This window comes from Danio rerio, chromosome 2 (assembly GCF_052040795.2).
Source record: "Danio rerio strain M-AB ecotype USA chromosome 2, GRCz13ab, whole genome shotgun sequence".
NCBI classification, from domain to species: Eukaryota; Metazoa; Chordata; class Actinopteri; order Cypriniformes; family Danionidae; genus Danio; species Danio rerio.
In genome coordinates, this window is record NC_141022.1 from 41,617,930 (window position 1) to 41,643,110 (window position 25,181).

At 37.5% G+C, this 25,181-nt stretch overlaps 3 protein-coding genes across 27 annotated transcripts in view; 1 reads left to right on the top strand and 2 right to left on the bottom strand.

The window, feature by feature from the left end:
• Positions 1-14,767, bottom strand: part of acin1a (apoptotic chromatin condensation inducer 1a) — a 27,981-nt gene extending 13,214 nt beyond the window's left edge. For 6 of the 10 annotated variants that reach the window (XM_087241156.1, XM_087241155.1, XM_087241158.1 and 3 more), the window contains exons 1-5: positions 14,606-14,767; positions 13,394-13,459; positions 13,176-13,287; positions 10,458-10,516; positions 2,471-5,992 (exon numbers count right to left, since the gene is read on the bottom strand). In XM_087241156.1, coding sequence (XP_087097282.1) covers positions 2,471-5,992; positions 10,458-10,516; positions 13,176-13,287; positions 13,394-13,459; positions 14,606-14,743 — 3,897 coding nt within the window. In that variant the 5' untranslated portion in view covers positions 14,744-14,767. The remainder of the gene's footprint in view (positions 1-2,470; positions 5,993-10,457; positions 10,517-13,175; positions 13,288-13,393; positions 13,460-14,605) is intronic. The other 4 variants (XM_087241162.1, XM_087241161.1, XM_087241164.1 and 1 more) reach the window with 2 other exon arrangements.
• On the top strand, positions 14,335-19,404 carry si:ch211-14a17.11. Of its 14 annotated transcripts, none has more exons than XM_087238910.1 (4): positions 14,335-14,891; positions 16,432-16,511; positions 16,609-16,838; positions 19,072-19,404. In XM_087238910.1, exons 3-4 carry the CDS (start codon positions 16,659-16,661, stop codon positions 19,243-19,245), a joined length of 354 nt encoding a protein of 117 aa, XP_087095036.1. In that variant the 5' UTR covers positions 14,335-14,891; positions 16,432-16,511; positions 16,609-16,658; the 3' UTR covers positions 19,246-19,404.
• Positions 19,405-21,098: 1,694 nt separating this feature from the next.
• The window catches only part of si:ch211-14a17.10, a 37,686-nt gene continuing 33,603 nt past the window's right edge, over positions 21,099-25,181 (bottom strand). For all 3 annotated transcript variants that reach the window (XM_087241167.1, XM_087241165.1, XM_087241166.1), the window contains 7 exons: positions 24,680-24,826; positions 24,511-24,600; positions 23,897-23,986; positions 23,124-23,270; positions 22,970-23,041; positions 22,851-22,874; positions 21,099-21,918 (listed from right to left, as the gene is read on the bottom strand). In XM_087241167.1, the coding sequence (XP_087097293.1) occupies positions 21,356-21,918; positions 22,851-22,874; positions 22,970-23,041; positions 23,124-23,270; positions 23,897-23,986; positions 24,511-24,600; positions 24,680-24,826 (1,133 nt within the window). In that variant the 3' untranslated portion in view covers positions 21,099-21,355. The remainder of the gene's footprint in view (positions 21,919-22,850; positions 22,875-22,969; positions 23,042-23,123; positions 23,271-23,896; positions 23,987-24,510; positions 24,601-24,679; positions 24,827-25,181) is intronic.

Below are 25,181 nucleotides of genomic sequence, written 5' to 3' on the forward strand. Positions count from 1 at the left end.
TCCTACTGTATAGCAGAGACTGTATTTGTATGTGCTGATGTATTAAGGGCACACTCACACTATGCTATCCAAACCGTGCCCAAGTGCGTTTCCCAGATCGCTTGAGAAGTGTGAGTGCTCTGAATCGGGCTCAGGGACATTTCAGTTGGCCGGCCCTGGCCCGGTTTGAAGAGGTGTGCCAGAGCACGTTTCACTTAGGCTTTGGTGCGGTACGCTTGTAGTGCAAGTGCAAATCGCGTCGGAGACCGAAACTCAAGAGGAGACGTGACTTTTAAGGGACATAAAATTCTTAAAGGGACTTCATTCTTAAATTTTCAATGAACGCAAACTGTCGTAGTTTATTAAAGACGCAAATCCCTTGCTGCACATCAGCTACACCCTCAGCAAACGTCCTAATACCTGCAGCACAAGGACTTTAAAAATAATTTATAAGCGTCAAAAATTGTGGATCTGTTCGGCAACATATTTGACTGTGTGTTACTGCATCCAAAATAAAAAATATATATATAAAAATGATACAACTAAAGCAATCTCTACTGTGCTGAGCGAGAGCGCTTCTTTTCCTGTTAAACTGAACAGCCACATCATCCATGACGCAAGCGTGCTCAGGTTTGGTATGTAAAAATGCAATGTGAGTGCAGGCCGAGGAGAAAAGGGGAGGGAGGACAACTGTGCTTTGGCACGGTTCAAGGCAACTGTACCTAATGTGAGTACGCCCTATGATGGGTCCCATACTTGGTCCTGGAGGGCAGGTGTCATGCAAAGTTCAACCCCAATCAGACATAGCTGGGCTAGCCTCTACTAGGCTTTCTAGAAACATCTTTGCAGGTGTGTTGAGGCAAGTTAGAGCTAAAATCTGCAGGACACTGGCACTCCAGGACCAAGTTTGAAGACTCCTGTAATGAAATAACTTGCGATTAAATTTTTAAAAAGTTTTTTAAAGTATGCACCAAGTAGAAAGTTGGGCTGGGCGATAAAATCGGTATCGATATTTATTGACCAAACACCATTGTCAATATGGATAAAAAAAAATTCTGTATGTAGTTTCGGTATGAAGCGCTAGTTTTATTAAAATGTGGCTGCTGAGCGTGCGCACCTTGGAAGCAATGCCAATAAGCTTAGGGTGTCAGTTTGTCATTTCCAATGGGGATGTTGTGCAAGTGGCGTTTACATGCACACTCTTTTCTGAATGCCGCGACTGCACCGCGACTCATGCAAGTAGAACTAACCAATTTGCTTCACACTTTGTATGGAACATCACCATTGCAATAACGGCAGACTTATTACCTCAAACAAGCACAGTACATTCAAACACTGCAGTGCTTTTTCATTTTCTCCATGAACTTGCATCAGAGCTGCAGCAATGGTTTGTCCATTTGTCATCTTCTGAGAAAATGGTTGATAGCCACCTAGTTTTAAGAGACGCCAAGGGAAAGGGAGCGCAAAGTCCATTGTAAATGGTCCATGCGTTACTTCAGGTCAAAGTAACAAATGAGTGCGGTAGCTAGCAGCAGTGAGGAGATTGTAAATAAAAAATGGATGCAAGGAAGTCGCCAGAGTGGCTTTTTGGTTTCTTTTCTTGTGCATTTTTTTTTAACATAGAGGTAATAAGTCATTCAACTTCACAATTTGTTATATTGCAATATGTATTTAAATAAAGATGGTTTACTGTATCATTATTATTCGCAACTTAAAGTTTATTTTGATCGTTCAGTTTTTTACCATTGATCACACTTTATAACATTTTATTTATTAGGTTTAAGAGTCTCTTTAACACTTATGTTTATTTTATTATAAAGAGAAGAGAAGAGATATTTTGTTAGAATATTTATTTTTGACTATCAAAACTATTTGCCTTAGTAATTTTAGTATATTAAAAAATGTTGCTAAATAAAGAAAAATCCTAATATTCAATAGGTATTGATATCAAATAATATAAAACATGATATTGTGATTTTGTTTTTTTGCAATATTGCCCAGCCCTAAGTGAAAACTCAATTGTTACAGGAAACCTAATTTATTTACTGAAAAAACAAATAAAAACACTGAAATTGTCCTGCTTACAATGAAAGTCTATGGGTCAAAGCACCCCATTTTGGCCCCATAGGCTTCCATTGTCTGTGGACATTTGTGTGGGGTCAACAAAAGCTGACAAACTCCTTTAAGTTTTAACTGTTGTAGTGCAGTAGTTTGCAATCCACTCAGTATTGGAAGTTTAACCATGCAAAACAAACATGGAAGACAAAAGACATTGCAACTGACAAGGATAATAAGATGGAATCATACAATGCAAAAATGCCTAATAGTTTAACAAATGGTCTTAACAATAAGTTCATGCAATTCTATAGCAGGTCTCTAATGCTCTTCTAATGTTAAAAGATACATTGACACTCATCAGCATTATCTCCAGTTTTGAAAAAAAAAAAAAAAGAGCAAGACTGACAAGATGAGGCACCTTTGGACAACTCACCCTCCTACCACCTGATGCGGAACAGCTTTTTTCCTCCTCTGATGAAGATGATGATGATGATGATGACGAAGAACTGGAGGAGCGTGAGGATGAGGATCCAGAATCCGAGTCAGATGAGGAGGTATTACTGGAGGATGATGACTTTCTTTCTTTTTTCTCCACCTTCTTTTCCCTTGCCCGTCCTCTTTTCTTCTCTTCTTCTGGCGTTGAAGATTTCTTCACATCCTCAACTCCTGTGAGCGTTTTATGTTTAGTGTCTTTGCTTGCTTCGCTGTCCTCTGACGTCTGAATATTTTCTTGTGGTACACTTTGTTTGACAGCCACCTCAGGAGTCTTTCTTTCAAGGTCATGGGGTCCTGAAGTCAAGACTGATGTTTGAGGTGCCTGAGCAGCATCTTCTTGCACTGGTTCTTTAGATTTAGAATCTGTTGGAATTGAGGGGGCACGTGGCTGCGGGCTGTCTGAAAAAGTGCGAGGTCTCTTTAGCACAGAACCCACAGAAGACGGGAGAGGAGCCATCACAGGAGCATCTCTAAGGAAACGAGACTTCTTGGAGGAAGATTGATGGGACAGTGGTGTTGCAAGTGTGGGTGACTGTTGTGGGACAGGCTCTGATGACTGAACATCTTTGCTGATGCTTGGATTTTCTCCAGGCTCACTCTCATCTGACTTCTTAGGTGAACTCTTGGGAGAACCAGGATGGACCACTGGATGGGAAAACTCACCACTATCACGGCCACACTTCCGTGGATGAAGATGGCTTTCTTTTTCCTCCTCTTTTTCATGTTTCAATGCCTTTTCTTTTTCCTCTTCCACACTTTTTTGCTTCAAAAGTTTTTCCCTTTTCTCCTCTTTTAAAGCTCTCTCCTGCTCCTCTTTCTGTTTTTCCAATGCTTGCTTTCGCTCCTCCTCTTTTTTCCTCTCTGCCTCTCTCTCATGCTCAAGAGCTTGTTCTTTCTGCAGGCGTTCTTCTTCCAAAGCTTTTTCCTTCTCAAGTCTTTCTTGCTCCTGTTTTTTAAGTTCCAGAGCAGCTTCTCTTTCTTTTTCTAAAGCCCTCTCTTTCTCCAGCCTTTCCTGTTCTTTTCGCTCCTTTTCTAAAGTTTCCTCTCTTTCTCGCTGTTCTTTCGCCTGCCTTTCTCTTTCTATGGCTTGTTCTCGTTCATTTCTTTCCTTCTCAAGACGCTCTTTCTCCAATCTCTCCTTTTCTAGAGCTTCTTTTTCTCTTTTTTCCTTTTCAATATGCTCTTTCTCCAATCTTTCCCTCTCTAGGGCTTGTTCTCGTTCTTGTTTTTCCTTCTCAAGCTTTTCCAATTTCTCTCTCTCTAGAGTTTCTTGCTCTTTTCTTTCCTTTTCGAGACGCTCTTTCTCCAGTCTTTCCCTTTCTAGAGCTTGTTCTTGTTTTTCCTTCTCAAGCTTTTCCTTTTCCAATCTCTCTCGCTCTAGAGCTTTTTCTTGTTCTTTTCTTTCTTTCTCAAGACGCTCTTTCTCCAGTCTTTCCCTTTCTAGAGCTTGTTCTTGTTTTTCCTTCTCAAGCTTCTCTTTTTCCAATCTCTCCCTCTCTAGAGCTTCTTCTTGTTCTTTTCTTTCCTTCTCAAGGCGCTCCTTCTCCAATCTCTCCCTTTCTAGAACTTCTTTTTCTTTTCTTTCCTTCTCAAGACGCTCTTTCTCCAATCTCTCCCTCTCTAGAGCTTCTTCTTTTTCTCTTTTTTCCTTCTCCAGACGCTCTTTCTTCAATCTTTCCTTCTCTAGAGCTTCTTCTTTTTCTCTTTTTTCCTTCTCAAGACGCTCTTTCTCCAATCTCTCCCTCTCTAGAGCTTCTTCTTTTTCTCTTTTTTCCTTCTCAATACGCTCTTTTTCCAATCTCTCCCTTTCTAGAGCAGCTTCTTTTTCTCTTTTTTCCTTCTCAAGACGCTCTTTCTCCAATCTCTCCCTCTCTACAGCTTCTTTTTCTTGTCTTTCCTTCTCAAGGCGCTCTTTCTCAAGAGCTTCTTTTTTTTCTTTCTCAAGACGCTCTTTCTTCAATCTCTCCCTCTCTTGAGCTTCCTCTTTTTCTCTTTTTTCCTTCTCAAGACGCTCTTTCTCCAATCTCTCCCTCTCTAGAGCTTCTTCTTTTTCTCTTTTTTCCTTCTCAATACGCTCTTTTTCCAATCTCTCCCTTTCTAGAGCAGCTTCTTTTTCTTTTTTTTCCTTCTCAAGACGCTCTTTCTCCAATCTCTCCCTCTCTAGAGCAGCTTCTTTTTCTCTTCTTTCCTTCTCAAGCCGCTCTCTCTCCAATCTCTCCTTTTCTAGAGCTTCTTCTCGTTCTTGTCTTTCCTTTTCAAGCCGTTCTCTTTCTAATCTCTCCCTCTCTAGAGCTTCTTCTCGTTCTTGTCTTTCTTTCTCAAGTCTTTCCTGCTTGAGTCTCTCCCTCTCTAAAGCTTGCTCTTTTTCTTGTCTTTCCTTCTCCACCCTCTCTTTTTCTTGCCTCTCTCGTTCGAGTCGTTCTTGCTCTAATGCTCTCTCTCTTTCTAAAGCTTGTTCCCTCTCCAGTCTCTCCTTCTCTTCCCTTTCTCGCTGTAAAGCCCTCTCCTTCTCACGTTTCGAAGCAGCTTCAAGTCTTTTCCGTTCCAAAGCTTGTGCTCGCTCCTTTTCCAATGCCTTCTCCCTTTCCTCCTCCTCTTTCTCTAGGGCTTTCAGCCTCTCTTGTTCTTGCTCCCATAAAACACCTTCATCCTGCTTTATGCCATCGCTCGCTTCCATCACAGCGGCTCTAACGACACTAACACCTTGGTTGGAGATGACTGAACTAGGGTGTGAGAGAACTGACGCTGCATTAGCTGTGTGTGTAATTGCGGATACAACTCCCTCTTGGTGGCTTCTTTGCAAATCCACTCCTTCCCTATCACGCTTTCCTGCTCCAGAACAAGCCCTCTCAGATGCCATCTTGCGTGCCAGTAAGGTTAACGGACCTGGTCTGCGTTCTGTGGTGTCACTTGCTGGTTCAGGACTACTGCTACGACTGTCACTACTGGAACTACCAGAACTCGAAGAGCTAGATATACGCTGCCTAGACGGGGACTCTCCAGGACTAGGAGGACTCTGTTTAGGGGTGTCTGGGAGTGGGAAAGAAAGTTCAGGAGGAGGGGATGGGGGAGGAGTTGGATGTCTGAGCTGCTGTGACAGTAAAGGTATGTGTTGGGGGGGTGGCTGCTGCTGTTGCTGCGAGCCACTGGATCTTGTCCTCACCGGTTGACTTTTTGGCGGCTGTGCTCGACGACTCCGTTGAGGTCTGGCGTTCCACTCCTCCTCCTCCTCATCATCCCCAGCTTCACTGTCATCATCACTTTCTGCTGGTACATGACTTGAAGTCGGCTCTCCTTTACCACGAAGCCGCACAGATGAAGCTCTTGGACGGGAATGGGCAGCTGTAGAAAGGGACGGTTGTCCAGGCATTTCTTTTTCACTTTCGCTCTCTGTGACCCCAAATCCTCCAGCAACTGCTGCACTTCCCTGGTTCTGATCGACTAAGGAAGAAGCAACATCCTAGCGGAAAAATATGAGATTAAAGACAACTTAGTAATGAATTCATAACCAGAGAAATATATAAACAAACACAAATTCATACTAGGGGTGGGACAAAATATTGATGACGATTTATCGCAATATTGCTAATACATTGCTGCCAAGTATTTATATTTATTTAAATCAATTCAACAGTCAGCATTGTCACGGTTTACCATGTTGGCTGCAGTACACAACCAAGCACCGGGTTGGGTACCGAAACTCGGTGCCATTATAGCAGTGGTACCTTTATAACCAGTATGTACCGGATCAAATCAGCATATGAATTTCGGTGCCACTGGTGCTGTGGCAAGGACGCAAGGAGCATCAAGGGGTGCATCAAATGCACACAATTAATTCTAAACAACTTTGAGGAATATAGACAGGCGATGTCAGGTGTTTGATCTTGTTGCTTGGGAAACGGACGCACGAAACGCACGCAGTACAGCGCATTCGATGAGCAAGAGCGACTCTCTTCAGATCAACACACATGATCAACATGCAGATGAACATATCATCAAATTTGTTTTTAAACAACCTAAAGCATATTTTACGAGCAAGGATTCTGACACAGCAACGTGAAGCATACGCTTTGAAAATGTTGCGTGTAAGGGGGAAACACGTCAAACGTATTGACACATTTGAGGTCTCAAAGGCAGAGGAATGCACCGTCTCTGACTACTTGGTCTACTTTCCATGAGTACGTACATGGACACTAATGCTACGATTTTAATATGATATGATTTAGACAATACTCTGATTTAGAGTCTAGACTACCATGTAAACTGTGATTTTTGATAACCTTAAAAGGACCACAGACACCTGCATCGACAATGCTGAGGTTTTTTTCTTTCCATTTAACGTGTAGCATCAAATTCCATTAAAAAAGCCCTTTTCCACCAGTTCCCGTGCCAACAAGCTTGCCCCCCCTTCTGGCCCCCCAAAATTTGGATGCGTGCTTGTGTGTCAAAACGCCACGTAGAAGCGGGATCAGCCATCTGTGGCAGACTGCGAAGATATGACCGAGGTCTCTCTTTGCGCACTCAAGGTGTCACTTACACTTGCTCTCTGTCATTACGGTGCTGCACTCATTAGCCTAGTCTCCCGCATTCGTCAGAGGTTGACGCCCAAATGACACCGGTAATAGCGATTTTAACACTTTTAATATAGGAAGTGCTATATCGACTATGCAGAAAGAACAGATGTAACATTGATCAAATGTAGTTTTCAGTCACGCTCATGTAAAAGTCATATTCAACTCGTTTAGTTTGGCAGTTATTTATTTTTTATTTCCATCTTCAACACATGATTTATTTACAACACAATTTTAAACATAAGAATTTAACTAACTAATTTCTAATATCTGCGTTTTTATCTTCCCTATGGTGACAATCAGTGCATAACATTTTACTAGTTATTTTGCAAGACAGTTGTATTCAGAAAAAGTCCCTGCAAGTATTTTATAGTCTTTTATTCAGATTAAAATGTAATTTAAAGACTTAATCAGTTAACTATGAAAGTTGAAATAATTAGTCAATTATGTTGTAACTGATTTGTTGTGTATATCAAAAATATACAGTAAAAATTTCTTAAGGAGGTTAATAATACTGACCTTCAATTTTTTTCATTAAAAACTGCTTTTATTCAAGAAATAAACATTAAGACTCATATACGACTTATTATGACTCCATAATACCTATTTACCTTTTTAGGAGACACTGTGAAAAATTTCAGAAACATTATTTTAAATGAATGGGAGGGCAAAAAAGCAACTTATGTAAACACCTTGATCATATTATTGTCTTATTCAGATTAAGGCCAATCATTAGATTACTGATAACCCTGTAAACATAGTCATAAGCTTCAATCAGAAAAAAATAAGTTCAGAATCTTAAATTCATGCTAACCAACAAGCGATCAAAAAAATATATTAATGTAATTCAAATATATAAAATATGAATTGATGTTTACTTTAAACTTTAATTATATTGTTCTATTAAAAATATTTTTTTAAAGATTTTGTCTAATAAAAGATTTTTAATCACCATAGTCAATCACCATTATTTTGTGGCTCAAAAGAATCGGTTCAGGCACTGTTACCGTTTTAAAAGTATCAATTTAGCACTGGTATTGAAATAATCCCTAACGATATCCAACCCTAGCACACAAGCATGCAGAAAGTTTGCTTTTGCAGCTTTTCTCAACTTGTGCAACTAAACAAAGGCATTTATGATGTGGATCCAGGAGAAAGGCAATCACTAACAGTGCTGGTTTGGCATCAACTCATACATGTCAAACTGTACAAGCAATAGGCTATCCTTCTATTCATTTTGCTTCTTTTATCAAAAAACATCTGTAGGCACAGGTGGTTGCACGTATTAACACCTGACGAGTAAACAAATAGGCCTATGTGTTGCATATTAATGCAGCAAAACTATAAAAAAAATTTACAAAATAAAATATTTATCCGTTTAACTGATATCATTAGTCGGTTTAAAATGCATCTTTTCGGTTAACGGTGAAATGGTTAATAGAAGCATCCATACTGTAAGCAGCTGTGAATCTCCAGCACGTGTGTTCAGCTGAAGCAGCATTTTCCATAGACGCCATAGTTCTCTGCCAAGCCTCACACAACATTTTATGCGATAGTCAAATCAGAAATAGTCATTATTCAATGTTGAGAGCAGTTTATGTAGCTTCTATGGCCATTTAATGTAGTTACTGCTCTTAATATTAAACCTGAAAGCATGTGCAAAAACCACATACAGCTATGTTTTCACTCAAAACTCACTTCATACCTTTAGTCGAGTGTTTAAAATAAGTCCTTCTGTAAAATTCTGTGTCTCGCACAGAATAAAGCACGCAGCATATTTCCTAATAACATTATAATAGGTAGTGACAGAAGCGCTGCATCGTTACATACTATATTATCAGGAAAATTATGATAAGGAGAACCAGATAAACCAAATGTTGTCGTGGTCACAAGTTTATTAATCCATTGACTCAAATAGAAACAGTATAATCTAGTTATATCTATTTTAGTCTATTTCCCATAGACTGGGATTTCCTGGGTTACCTAGGGCATTTTTTGTTGCTGTCTCACGAGAGAGAGAGAGAGAGTTCCCACTCTGGCCTTCTGGAGGTGGGTTACTTTCACAAAAAATGTGATTTTATGGCAATTTATCATTCAGCCCTAGCGACACACACATATCTATGCACATTTACACAGTGTTCAGCATAAATGAGTAGATCCCCTTATAGATCTCTTTTAAATTGATGTTTTCTATAGGATACTTCACAATATTACATTTGTGGATATACATTTGTCAGTACCAAAGCCAAAAGTGGATCTAATTATATGGCCCGTTTCCACTGAGGGGTAAAGTACAGTATGGGTCACCTTTATCAGGCTTGCGTTTCCACTGCCAAAAGGGTTACCAATGGTACTTGGTGGGCGTAATGCATGACAGAAAGTTTCAGTCGCCATCATTCTTGCTCGAGGAACGGGTTCACATGTCATATGAGAAGCACTTCTCACAAAACAGATGCTTTATACACATAAATACTTGCGTATAAATGTTCATTACTAACCGTATTATGAAGATGATTTCTTTATTAACACTACACACAGAAAACATTTAGTCCTTATTGAGTTCAAAAACAACATGCAACATATAGCCTGCTGTCAGTGCAAACCTCTCATCTGCATCTTTAATCTTCACCAGCACATGTAACCTCTGTTAGAAGGTAATTCCTTGGTGATAATAATAATTAAACATGGCAGTTTGTTCATGTTTTAACGTTAGGCTGCTGAAAGAATCATTTGCTCTTTTGTTTTTTTGTGCTTCCGATCCTTTCAGAAACGGACAAATGCGAGAGGGATGTCAGAAGCTCTTCAATAATCACACACACTATTATCATCAGCTCAAGAAGTTATTCAAATGTAGACATGCACACTAGTTCTCTGGAGAAAGTGAAACCGCTCGCACTTTAGATGGCTTTGTAAACAACGACAGGGCACAGAGTAGATTCTGCTCTTCATCTTGGATCTGTGGCTGTTCATCAAGATGAAAACAAGGTTTGCTTGAGCTCAGGTCGACCGTGGCTCGTTATTATATACATTTATTATTACTGTGTAATGTCTCAGCAGTGTATTTAAAAATGGTGCTTCCTTTGTTTTTATTCTCCTGGCTTGTGCATGCGCTAGTGAAGCATCTCTGTAAACCAAGAGCACTCAGCTGTATGTTTTGCTCTGCCTTTTAGAACACTTTTTTTTGTGCTAGGTACCCTTTTGAAAAGGGTACCCAAAAAATGGTACGGTCCGCTTTTTGGTACCTTCTGACAATGGAAATGTTTATAAAAGCGTACCATACCACTCAGTGGAAATAGGCCAATACAAAATAACTTAAGGTCACAGTGTAAAATAAAGATTGATAAATATTCGAACCTGGTTCGAGGCAGCATGGATATTATCATTGGACTCTGTGTGGTCGCCACGGTCGGTTCCTTGAGATAAAAAAATAAAACAAAATCAGTGTTGATAAAATACATTCACAGTCAAATCTGATCTGTCTTATACACACACACACAAATATATATATATATATATATATATATATATATATATATATATATATATATATATATATATATATATATATATATATATATATATATACACACACACCGTAAGGGTTCTCTAAATGTAAATCATCAAAGTTCACTTACATTTGCAAATTGGAGTAAAAAAAAACAGTAAATGAACCTTCTCATTCTGAAGTCATTTTCCACTTGGAATTATAAGGTTCTATCCGCCAGATCATTCATTGAAGCATTGCTTTTCAAGAAAGACAATCAAAAAATATATAAGTTGGTGTTGTAACAATATGTTGACGCTTAAGAAATTTTAATTTTTGCTTTCTTTAACATTTATTTCATGTTTTAAGATGAATATTTTTTCTAGTTTAAATTAAACATGCAAGACTGAGCTAAATATTTTTTCCAGCGCAGCTTTTAATTTTATCTAATTAATATGTTAATATTTATAAATTTTATGCTTAATATGAATTATTGAACTATTTTTATTGAATTATATGCCCCATGAATTAAATTAAGTATTTGCCCTTCAAGGCTTAAAATTAAATTGAAAAACTTTAAAAGAAATAGACGATGACCAAATGAGTTTAATAAACACTGAAAAGTGTATCGCTGACTATATGTAAACAAATTAATATATTTTCCATTTAATATATACATTTTAAAATATTAATTTCTTTTTCAACAATGTAAAACGTAACATTTAATCTCAATGTCGGTGATATATACAATCACCTCACAATAAGAAGGTCGCTGATTCGAGCCTCAGCTGGGTTAGTTGCCATTTCTGTGTGGAGTTTGCATGTTCTCCCCGTGTTCGGTCCAAATATAAGTTTAAATATGTGCGGTACAGGTGAAATGGGTAAGCTAAAATTGTCCATCGTGTATGTGTGTGTGAGTGTGTATGGGTGTTTGCCAGAGATGGGTTGCAGCTGGAAGGGCATCCGCTGCATAAAACATATGCTGGATAAGTTGCCGGTTCATTCTGCTGTGGTGACCCCAGATTAATTAAGGGACTAAGTCAAAAGACAATGAATAAATGAATGAATCTCAATGTCAAGAAATGCTTTTAAATCATCACATTGACACACATCTCAATTTTGTGTGGTGCGGCATTATTTAGCCGACTCTGATTTTGTATGATTTTGTCTTTCTTGTTTCTCCCGCTGTCAATAGCCGCATTTTGGACATAAACACTTGTTTGAGGACACAGAACACATTTTTCCCTAATGCGTTTAAAGCGGCGCTGCGCAGGACTGGGTGACAGAAAAAAAAAGTAGGCTATATTCTGCTTTTACTCACCCAAAAAATGCTCTGTTTGCACGATTTGATTAATATTATCATATCCAAACACTTTATAAATAATATTTCAAACCTTCTCCGGTGTTTATTGTTTTTAGAAATATCTAAAATCTTTTTTTTTTCAGATAGGTCTTTGTAAAATGAAAGTTATATGTGGCTTTAAAACAGTTTGATTTATGTATTGTATAGGCAACCTACTTTGTTATAGCTAGCTTTTGTTTATTTTATATTGGTTTATTTTTTTAATGCGATTTTAATATATCCGATATTTGTAATTCTTTAAATTATATTTCAATATAGCTTAGGCTATTTTATCAAGATATGACAATATATTGTGTAAAGTCTACGAAAGTGGGCACATAATTTGTTAAGTTTTATGTCTTTCTGTTGTATATTATCTCCAAAATAAATTTTAAAAAGCCGCGCAGCATCAACACAGCTGTAAAGGGAGCGCTCTTTTTCTCTCACACACACATACAGGAATTTAAACGTGCACAAATACACCTTTTAAACTTGACAAAAACTCTCGAAAACCTTTACTGTCTGCTGTGTCTTTAATATGGTGTGAAAATTATAATGCGTTATTGAAACATCAAGGAGGACGCAGCAAAGAACGTCACTATAAATTAAAACTACTTTATTATTTTATGCAACACCCTTACATTTAAAAGGGAAACATAAGGGTGATCATACGCAAAAAGACCCCATTAGGCTAGATGTTTTCTTTTCCTTATTTATTGATTTGTTTGGCGCATGTACTCATGTGCGATCCGAAAACTGTGCCCGCCTCTTCTTTCACTCCGCCCCGAAGCCCCAGTTGGCCCTCTTTGGCCCAAGATATTCGGCAGTTTGAAAAAGGCCGGCCGCTGGCCCCAAGAAAGCTCCGATTGTTTTAAAAATGCTGATGGCTCACAGAAAGAACCTTATAGAGCCAAGCTAGAGGTCGACTTTGTAGATAAAACCTTTTTTGTTTTTTAAATAAAAAGTCTTAAAATGTAAACAATTTATTAATATTATTTGATCTTTTATTTATAAGTTGTCATTTAACAAGAATATGTCAATAACTCAATTTTGACACATGTCAGATAGAACCTTATAATTCTAAGGTGACGATTTGTTGAGTGTGCTTAGTATTTCCACAGTTCACTTTACCACAGTTTCAATGATGAAGAGTTTGTGTTGGTTGACAACATCTTTAACACATTCAACTTAAAACAACACATACTGTTACAATTTGAGCTATTTAATATCACCATCATTCACTCACCATCAGTTTCAGCTGCCTCTCGTGCCTCTTTTTCCAAACGCTGTCTCAGAAGCTCTTGCTGTTTGGCCAGGTACTGCTTAATGAAGCTATTCTGACTCATTTCCTCCCCGATCTAAACAAACACACACGCAATGCAAAATGGTATGAGTGCTGTAGTGCAGTTAGGCCATCCAAACAAGAACAAATTTATTTCAACAATACATCACAGATCAGCTCACCCGGGAGTTGGGCTGCAGGCCAATGTGTGGAGTGGAGGTTTTCTGAAGGTTCTCCAGCATGAGAGCCTGTTGCACATGCAAAATAACAGAAACACAATTCAACATCTGTACTAATATGCAATACTGCGACTTGTGCACTTAAAACTTACATTTTCAGGTGGTTCTAAACATTTATGAGCGTTTTCCTTTTCCTGAACATTATTTATAATATAATGTATAAAATCATTTACATTATTTATAATTTTGGATAACAGTCTACTTTGACTTCCGTTGTGTAAAATAATATGTAAGCCAATGGGAAGAAGCAACCTTTTGGTTACACGTGATCAACAAAAAACGTCTGTTTATCGGAGTAAACGAATACAGGTTTTAAACAAGTGTATGGCGAGTAAACGATGTCAATTTACATATGAGAGAAATGTCTCTTTTACGTTATGAACACATGAATGAGCAGTCATTTGTTTATGGTATGAGGATTGCATAGACTCGACTGAACGATCGGCAGTCATCGTGAATCCAAAATCATATCACTTACATGGATTAATGTATACTCTAATTTCATCATATCCCAAAATAAAAAATTGCACAAAATGTGATAAAGAATCTAATCGTGAAGGTGACAGACATTTGTTTACATCTGTCCAGTAACAGAAACTTCAGATCAAACTTCAAAGCAGCTGTGGCGCGCGACACATCAATCAATCAAATCCTCCCACCGACGCAAAGCAACCGCTCTGCGACTTCACTGTTTGTTTCAGCAAAAGCACATGCCATTCAAGCGTTAAGACGTGTTTAGTCTTTCGAAAACGTCATGAAAAAATAAAAACAGACTTTTTGGCAAGCGCGTCCCCGTTTCATAACCCCCACCCCCCTAACACCTTATGCACTAACAAAGCGCGAGCCCGCCGACAACTTAAAAAGCTCGCAGTTCACAGCCATCCAGAGACTTGTAAACAGAAGCGCATCGCCAGACCCCGCTGCGAGGTCTGCGCCCTCCCAAAACTCTAATGTACGGCAAATAAACAGCACTTTTGCAAGTCACACACAAACGCACAAACAGGCATCAACGGGGGGAACATGATGACACTCTACAAACTGGATGAGCACCCCAGCTAGTGCGCGCTAGCAGCTAGCGAGAGACCACCGACGCTCGGCCTCCCAATCACGGTCCTCGGACTCCGCGGAGCCGAGAAACCAGCGACTCACACTTACCCCTTTGAGTCTCTTGACGAGGGCATTTTTCTGTCCGCTCTTCGGAAGCCCTCGCTCTTCCAAAGCAGCCTTCAAGTCCGCTACCCGGAGCGAATGCAGCGGCCTCCCGTCCAGCGTAACATCTTCGAGGTCCGCCATCTTGATTCCCTTCACTCGTTCTGTAGCTTGCGCGGACCGCAACGCCTTCCTCATTGACGTCAGCGCGCAACGAGCGTTTCCGGAAAAGGCGGAGTTGAAGCGCACTCAGGCAGAACAACATCAAGTTGTTTGTTTGGTGTTTTACCAGGTTAACAGGCAGTATACATGCATTTTTGCGTTTAGATCACATTAGGCACGATTAGATCGCACATTATTAATTGATTTTCAGACATTAGGCAAGCAAAGAGGATATTCTCTGGTAGTCAGCTGTTGGTTTGCCAACCAATTTTCAATAGAAACCCGGTAAACATTGTTTCATTTATTCGCCTTAAAGTAGTTCCAGTCAAGTACTTATGAGTTTGATTTGTCTTTTGAACACAAAATAAGTGTTTATTCTTCAAAAGTGTGCTCAAAAGAAGAAATTCAAAGAGGTTTGTACAAGGATTGAGTGAATAATAACAGAAATTAAAATTTGAATGAACCATCCCTTTAGTTCTGTGTTAATCTTGTTTCATATTCTCAGAAAATCAGGTTGGAATACTGAAAATGTGTGTTCAATATTGGGGGCGGGACTTTAATGCACATTAATCTACTACGTTTTGGTGTTTGAAAATAATAATGAGCATCAATAAAAATTCTAAATTTAGTCCTCTATATTACTCCGAATGTATTAATGAATTAGTATTTTTTGTTCTTTTTCAATAAACTAGATTTTGGATTTGATATTGTGTTCCCAAGTGGTGCAGATTCGATTCATTTATTCGGTTCTTTTGAACTGCTCGTTTAAAATGATTCAGTTTAAACGAAATCAACTCAAAGCAGTTTAGCTAGCTCTTTTATCTTTGGCTGTAAAGTGTTATTATTGTAACGTTTTGTACATTCATCATCAACATATGCTTCACTAGCTATACTGACAAGGTCAGAGTCGGTACCGAACCACTGGTAATCATTCCGTTTTGCCTGTTTATATTTAGTGGCTCCCGAAGTGCCAATCAACTTTATTTTTTATGAACCATCACAAGGACCAGGGTTTCAGCAAAAAATCTTCAGCTCTTTTTAGGGAAATTAAAGTCAAACATAACGTTACAACATTGGGTTTCCAAAGGGTGAGTAGATTAACATAAAATGCTCATTTATGGCCGTCAACTACACTTTAAAATGTCGTTAATTTGATCAGCGCCTGCTTGAGTTCGATTCTTCAGCGAGATGTCAGCCTGGCTTTGTAAACTGAAAAGATCCGATCCACAATGATTCGTTGGGGGTAGCAGGAGCTTCATGGCAGATGATGAAAGCGGCAGCGGCTCCGCTTGAGCTTCTTTGCGGCTCCTCGACCGTATTTACTATCTGGTTACCGACGATAAAAGCAACAGCCTGATTTTTTTTCGACGTAATGTGAGAAAATCGACGAAGAAAAGGGTAACATTTTGATTCAAGTGACTCGTTACTCGTTTGTTTTGGTTAGCGAGCACAGTGTGTCGACAAGGAAGTGAATACATGTATCCGACTACAGTCATTGTAAAATGCAAATTTTATATTTTAACGAACCGAATTATGATGTAGGCCTACGTGGTTTAAATCTTCCAGTTATTAAATCGCACAACAGCATCAAGGCAATCTGTTTCTTTTAGATTAGTTCAGTAGCACCAATGATAAACTGTTGATATCCTCCTTTTTATGTCATTATGCAGAAATGGCTTGGTTCCACCATGCTTTGCAAGGCTCGGGCCAGCCAGATGCACCCACCGTGGAAGATGTGTCCCATACACAGGTCTCTATGCACACCATTACCCAGTTAGGAATGTCTGATGGACAAGGTTGGTCAACCCTCCCTTCGGTCTCCATCTCAGACTTTCCCTCTGCCTCAGGAGGAATTGTCCCCCAGCGTCTGGAAGCTCTGTCCTGCACATCTCTCAGCATGGGCTCCAGACAAGACCCTGTGCCGCTGTCTTTTGTGACGCTTCAGGAGCAAAGATGTGTGCTCAGCTGGTTTTTGGGATGGAATGTTGCTCAGAAACAACGCTTTCTGGAAGATCTGATCTCAAAGGCTGTACCCGGAAAGGTGTCTAGTTTATTAGACCAGCTCAACACACTACAGGTGCTTTATTTTGGGTGTATGTCAAACTTAATAGCTTTGTCTTTGGTGGTTGATTTTTCTGTAATTAAAGGTTCAGCCACCCACCATTATGTTGATCTAAACCATTGAGAGTTTTGTTCATCTTCAGAACACAGATTATTATATTTTAGATGAACTTCGAGAGGTCTCTCGTTCACCATAGACAGCAATGGTCCCGAATCGTTACAAAAGTCCAGAAAGGTACGACAAAAATCCTCAAAACCAAACATATGTTGTTGCAGTGGTTCAATCTCAAGATTATTAAGCATTGAGAATACTTTTGTGCACACATGAAACAAAAATAATGACTTGATTCAACAAATGTCTTTTCAGTATAGGGTGTGTGCGTTCATATGCACTGTGCAGTGACGTATACCCCAAAATCCTGCACATGATTTTCTTTGTGTGAAAGAAAGCTCAGGTGAATCTGAGGCTTTTGTCAGAGGTACGACACGCATACAAACAAAAGGACAGTACCCCTGTGAATGCATGGTCTAATACTGACACTAATGCCTAGTTCACACTAAAGGATTTTAAGCCTGATTTGAGCCCAATTTGGAAGTTAACGAGCTCGCCGACAGATCGGGCTGTGATCAGGAAGAAATCTGCGGGTGCTCGGCGCTCGCGGCTCTTTATGTGTGAACTACTGAACAACGCATCAGCGAGGCTCGCTGGCGCGTCGCCGACACCTCGCAGACGGAAATGCAACATTCAGCATGCTAAATATTCCAGAGCAGTCGGCCGACTCAATCCCACGTGTGGTCAGATGTAGTGACGAGCTGCAGCCAATGAGAGAGCATATCAGCATGAGCTGAATGCCTGTGTGTTCAGGAGCTCAGCAGAAACATCTGTGATTGGTCAGAATGGGCATCGGTGCACTCGCTTCATTCTACGTTAACACAGACATGAGAGTAGGCTATATTAACAGTGAAACTAGAATTCTGTAACTATTAGAATTACCATACTGCTCATTCTGACCGTTCTCATATAAAACGCCATACTGTCATATCATATTTACATTCAAAGCTATTATTGAATTATTAAAATTAAGCTTTGAATGTCTGGCATCATATTTAATGACACCATTACCCTAAAAATATAATCTTTTTTTTGGTAATACAGCCTATAAATATGTAGTTAAGATACTAAAACACTTAAAGGTCTTGGCTTTCATTTTCACTTTCAAACAGGAGCTATTTCACAGCACAGAATATGCTGTTTTGAAAGATATCTGAAGTAAATTGATGTTTTTGCCATCAGAAAGTTTTGTTTATGTTAGCAGGAAGAAAATGCACACATATTTAAAGTCACAGCGAAAAGTATCAGACATGCATGCAGTCATTTTGACCAATATGGTAATTTAAGGCAGAAATGCTCAGTTCTTTACTGTTTTGTAATAAAAAAAATAACAATGTCAGAAAGAAATACACTGATAGTTAGAAAGCGGCAGGGTGTTATAAATATGTTCGTTTTTTTTTCCAAAGAGTAATAAAATTACAAACTCTCTGTGTATCTATCCACTGGAACCTGCAGATGAATGATTAATCCGCTGATAAATCAGCTGATTTGAGATGTTTTTAAATGCGTTCTCGAAAGCTTGAAACGCTGTCAGTGATGTAATCAGCACACAAGCAGCCAATAGTGTTCAGCTTTTTCTGACGACTCCTCCCTCAAAATTTCATTGGCTGTGGTTTGGTAGCTTAAATGAGCTGATGGGGAATGAGTTGTTGTCAGATCATGTAGTGTGTGACCCCCCTCTTGTGGATCATTCACAGAGTGTTGCGTAGTGTGAACACCACAGAGATTAAAAGACACAAAGTCAAGTCATGTAGTGTGAACGGCACAGCGATCTGCCGATGATTAAAATTCTGTAGTGTGAACTAGGCTTAAGGAGAAGAAACTGGTCTGTTTTTAGCATGTTTCTAGTATTTTTCTGGACTTTTAATGTCTATAGAGGATGAGGGGGCTGTCAGATTTGATCTTAAATATTGCAATTTGTGTTCTGAAGACAAACAAAAGTAAAAAAAAAAAAAAAAAAAGAGGGGAATTTTGGGGTGATTGAACACTTTTATGGTTTAGCTTACCTCAAAATTAACATCTTCCTAATTTACTTACCCTCATGCACAACACTTTTGTTTCTTGGAAGCTTTTTGCCTCAACTTTAAGTGTTTTTTTAGTCAACTTATTTCTTGTCGTTTTCTTTTCGATGTTTCAGGTGAACGATCGCCCTCCCAACATTTTTGAATGCCAGTTAAGACTGTGGACTCAGTGGTTTGATTCATGGAGTGAAGAGGAGAGAAATGCCTTTTTGAACTGCTTGGAGGAAAAGGACCCGACTTTTGTTGCGTTCTTCTATAACCAAGTTGCCGGAACGGCAGGCAGAGATTGAGAGTTTTCATAAAACAATTTTTGGTTCTTTGCCTTTTTCACTCTTGTAGGTGAACACGAAATCAAGTCTTATGGACAGCTAAAGGCTTTCAGAACAGCAATGTGACTATTTCAAGTATAATGTAAAACGTTTTTCTAAAATAAAACCCTTTTCACCATGTGTGTTTTTCCTTGAGCACTTTATTTTAATGTTACCCAATAAAAAAAAGTCATCATTTGCTAACCCTCACAAAAACTCATTAATCTTTGGAAAACACACAAGGATCATTTCAAAGGGATAGTTCACCCAAATAAAATAAAAATACTGTCTTTATTTACTCACCCTTGCATTGCTTACAGGTTTTTTCTCTGTTAAACACAAAGGAAAATATTTTGGTAACACTTTATTTTAATGGTCCCTATTGCACATTTTGTTGACTAAAAGTTGCAATCCAACTACATGCCAATTTTCATTTGAGTGTTAGTAGACTGTTTGCTTAATATTTGTTAATACTGCTTCATAAGCAGACTTCACCAAACTTTGCGAGTACATGTTAACTTACACTAACCCCAACCTAACAGTCTACTTATAATCTATTGAAAATTAGTTAGCAATGTAAATTAAACTGACATTCAATAAAATGTCATTGAAGAGATCATCAAAATGATACCAGTATTTGAGTAATGGTTCCTGTATTTATTGACTTCTGTAGTATTTTTATTCCGTAGCACTATGTGTATCAAAAGCTATGTTTCCTTTCAAAAATCCAAATTAAATGTATGTGCAAACTGGAATACTGCATAAAAGACGTACAAATAAAGCACCGTTTCCATCTAATGAGTCTAAGGCAGGGATGGGCAAACTTGATCCTCGAGGGCCGGTGTCCCTGCAGAGTTTTGTTCCAACACTAGTCAAACACACCTGAACAAGCTAATCAGTGTCTTTAAGATCCCTAGAATCTATAAGCAGGTGTGTTTGATTAGAGTAGGAGCTAAACTGTGCAGGACACCGGCCCTCCAGGACCGAGTTTGCCCACCCCTGGTCTAAGGGAACAATATCTTCACTTCCTGATTAACTGGTGCCAACAATCAACAGTAAACTCTGAATATTTCTGCGTTAGGAAAAGCTGCATGAATCTTTTACTTATTTAATAAATGACTTGCATCTCAGAAGACAAATGCCGACATGCAATGAACGTGTGGTGGTGTTTGAAGGCATGAGATGCAGAGTGCAGACAGTTCTGGAGATCAATAATAATATAATAATTAAAATACAGAAACAGTTTAGATGTTTTACAATGTGCTTCACCTGCTAGTTTGTCCATTCACACACATTTTTATCATCTTTAAACAATGTTTGGTAAAATTGTGTAATTTTTTATGTGCGTCTTTACTTTTCGAATAAAAAGTTTATCCTACTCAGTTATGCACATACGTTTTTTTATGCCCATTTTTAAAATGTATGCACATCATGGCGTTTGCATCAACTGATTTTTTTTTTTATGTGCATAAACAAAAATGTGCATAAAAATAGGTGGATGGAAACATAGCTAACGTTTACCAAATTCCAACATTCTTCCAGCAAAACAGAACAAAAAACATGGAACAGGTTTGGACCAAGTGAAATGTGAGTAAATGATGACAGAATTTTCATTTTGGATTAACTATCCCTTGAATGAAAATCTGAAAGTCTGTTCTTTTGAACGTCTGTTCACCCAAAGCATTTATAAACCAATAAAAAAAATCTGAATTGATCAGAATAATACACATCTACTGAAGAGACCTACTGCCTTTTAAAATAAGCTAAATTTGTTCTGTACAGCATCAAATTTGACCAATGAACCTCTATCAAGAAGAATCAAAAACACCGACAAATTTTGCAAAACATTTGCTTTTAAGTTCCACACAAATAAATCTCATACATGTTTGAAATAATATGAGGTCAGCTTAATCCCTTCATTTACCCACAGTGAGGAACAAGAATTGTTTTTTCACAATTTCAATGTTTTATTTAAATGAAAGATTATTTCAAATTAAAATGCAAGCATGCAGTTTAGAGCAGTAACAAACTGCAATTTCAAAGCAAAGAGCATTTTTTTTTCAATTAAAACCAGACTCCAAGTATATGGAGATCATTCCAAGAGCAAGAGCCATTCGGGTAATTGAGGTTCCCTTAAGATCAATGGAGGCTCATTAATACTGGAATCACTGCAGGTTTCAATATACGGATAGACTTTTTCCTTCAGGTCATTGCCAGTGAACTTATAGATGATAGACTTATTTTCTGCATTATATAAAGCTACCTCATTATTTTTAAAGTTCACCTGGACTCCAACAACAGAAGGTGTTTTGGCAATGTTAAGCCGAACCTCCCTGTCATCAATAGCTACGAGCGTACCATCTCTTTTCTTCAGAATAACCCAATAGCCGGCTGAAGGGCTGTATCTTAGGATGCCTTTCCTCTGAACGGACTCTCTGGCCACTCCAACAACATAACAACTTCGTCCTGCCACCCCTATTTCCCAGTAATGCTTTCCGGTGTTGAAGCCAAATGTAGCGAGAGCTGCAATAGCCGTGTCATAGCGTGCAGGGGTATCGCTTACAGATTGAGGCAGTAAGGAGGTTCGTGCTTCTTTCTTATCCTGCGACAGAATGAGTCTGCGGTGCGCAGTGTTTGCGTCAAAACTCGGCCATTCTGATGAGAAACACATTTTTTTGTTAGTGCAGATAGGATGGAACCAGAACCAGAGTCTCAAAAATAACACATTTACAAAATAAAATTCAAACATGCACAGCACAATACACATTTACAAAATCCAATTAGTAATTTCAGAACACAATTCATTGGTACAACACACAGTTCGTCAATTCAAGTTATTGATTTGTGTATTTTTTTAATCGTGGTTTGAATTTACAAATTTGATTGGCATATTTTTGAATCGTGTTTTGAATTTTTTTATTGGATTTTTGAATTTTTTAATTTAAGAACTGAATTAGCATATTTTTGAATCGTGTTTTGAATTTTTGAATTGGATTTTTGTTTTTTGAATAATGTTTTGAATATAGGAACTGAATAAGCATATTTTTGAATCGTGATTCGAATTTACGAATATGATTTGTGTGCTTATGAACAAGTTTACGAATTGTGTATTTAATTTACAAATATGATGTTTATTTTTGAATCAAGTATTGAATTCACGAATTGGATTTGCTTATTTTCAAATCATGGTTTAAAGCTATGAACTGCATTCGCATATTTTGAAACGAGGTTTGAATTTACGAATTAGATTAGTAGATTTTTTTAATCATGTTTTGAATTTACAAATTAAATTTGTGTATTTTTAAATCGTGTTTTGAATTTACAAATAGAATTTGTGTCTTAACGAATTGTGTTTTGAATTTACAAATATATTTTGTGTATTTTTGAATCGTGTTTTGAATTTCTGAAATGGATTTGCATATTTTTTATATCATGTTTTGAATTTAGGAATTGGATTTTGTAAATGTGAATTGTGTTATGAATTATATTTTCTCAATATTTTATTTCTGAGACTAATCTGGCTCTATTGATAGTAGCTAATTGTCTGTTTGTTTATTCTGAATATTATAACCAGACTGACAACTTACCTTTCTGAGGGAGTTCCTTTTTTTCTAGATGAGTTCAAACAGAAACATAATGATACATTGTTAACTTGGAAAATAAGTAACAATAAAAAAAACATTTTCCTCATAATAATATATCTTACCCTCAGCTTCCTCCAATTTCTTTTTTGTCTCATCAAGTTCTTCTTTAATTTTTTCTTTCTCATTGACCACATCTAAAACAAAATATGAAAACTGTCATGTTTCTTTTTACATTTATCTACAGCTTTTATGTTGTTTTCCCTGCATTTTACTCACCCTTGTATTTCTTTTTCTCTTCTTTAAGCTCTGTATTTATATCATCATTTTCCTTCTGTAGTTTAGTAACTTCTTTCTCCTTCTCCTGGAGTTTCTGGCTCTTCTTAGCAAGGTCTTCATTTTGCGTTTCAACAGTCTTCTTTAAGTCTAACAAAACGGATGAAAATATTTCTATTCACTTTTTGAAAAAATACAAATGAACAGGTTTGAATGCTCAATATAAGATATAATTATGAAATATTAAGCAGCAGAACACATCCAAATCTACTGATTGGGCAATGTAAAAAGGAAGTAGTCATAGGCAAATTTATTAGCCCTCCTGTGAAATTTAGCATGATAATTAACGGAGAGGACATAATAGTTTTAATAACTAATTTTTACAGATTTATTTTGTCTTTTCCAGTCACAGTATGTAATATTTTACTAGTTTTTTTTTCTCAGCTTAAAGTGCGATTAACAGGCTTAATTAGGTTAATTAAGCAATTCATTGGACAAACGGTTTGTTCTGTAGCAGATCTTACAAAATTAAATTGTTAAAGGGGGCTAATAATATTGAAACAAATGTTTTGATTATACAAGAATATCTTCAGAATAAAACAAAGAGAAGAAATTCTATAAAAATAAAATATCATACCCTGTTAAATATCATAAAAATACTTCCAATATCTCAGGAGGGCTTTTAATTTTTCCTTTAACTGTATGTAAAAATGAAGATGCTGAAAATGTAAAATTAGTGATGACAAGGAGCCAGAAATTTGCAAATATTACCATACCATTGATTTCATCTTGCAATTTATTTTGCAAATTATTTTTCTCCTCTGTGATTTTTTTTAGTTCATCATCGTGTTGCTTCTGCTTTTGAACTAAAACAAACAAACAAAAACAGATGGAATTACAATACAGCATATTGTATGTGATAAATTGTGAAAATTCATTCATCCATTTTTCTCCAGCTTAATCTCTTTATTCATCAGGTGTCGCCACAGCGGAATGAACCGCCAACTTATCTAGCATATGTTTTACGCAGCGAATACTCTTCCAGCTGCAACCCATTACTGGTAAACCCCCATAAAGTCTTAAGGCCAATTTAGTTTATTCAATTTACCGATAGGGCATGTCTTTGGACTGTGGGAGAATCCAGAGCACCCGAAGGAAACCCACAAGAACATGGGGAGAACATGAAATGAACATGGGTAGAAACTCCACACAAAAATGCAAAAAGACCCAGTCGGGACTCGAACCAGCTACCTTCTTGCTGTGAGGCGACAGTGCTAACCACTGACCCACTGTGTCACCCAAATTGTGAAAATATAATAGGTAAATAGTTTATTTAATTAAATTTTCTATTGATAATTATGTAATTCAAGACTATAGATGTTATTCTTACCCAAGCGCTCATTTTCAGCATCTGCTTTCTTCAGTTTTTCTTTGGTGGTAGCAAGTTGCTGGTCCTTTATTTTAAGATCTGTCTCTAGCTCTGAAAAACAAAAGTTCATATTTATTAACATCAGTGGACCGATGAGCCAAATATTCCTCAATTGAATCATTTCACTGACCTTTGCTTCTCTCCTTCACTCTTCCAAGCTCCTCTTTCAAACTGTCTCGTTGATCTTTCACTACATTAATATATTCATCCTTCTCCTTCAGAAGCACATCTTTTTTAGCAAGTGCATCGTCCTTCAATTGCAACTTGTCATTTAAAGCTGAAAGAAAAAAAGTGCAGGCAGAAAAATTACATGAAAACATGAAACAATCTAATGAATTCTGTTAGTTGAATTGCTGACTTCAGTGGAAAAGGTGATAACTATGCACAATTGCCTTTGCATATATTTTCCTTCCCTACTTCAACGTTTTTTTTTTCCTCAGTACATTAGCGTGTCCTGTAATTTTATTCAGAACAAAACATAATGACTTATTTTCCCCCAAGATTTAAAGAAGGCACTTTCTAAAATGTATATTATTTTTTGTATATATATATATACATACATATATATATATATATATATATATATATATATATATATATATATATATATATATATATATATATATATATAT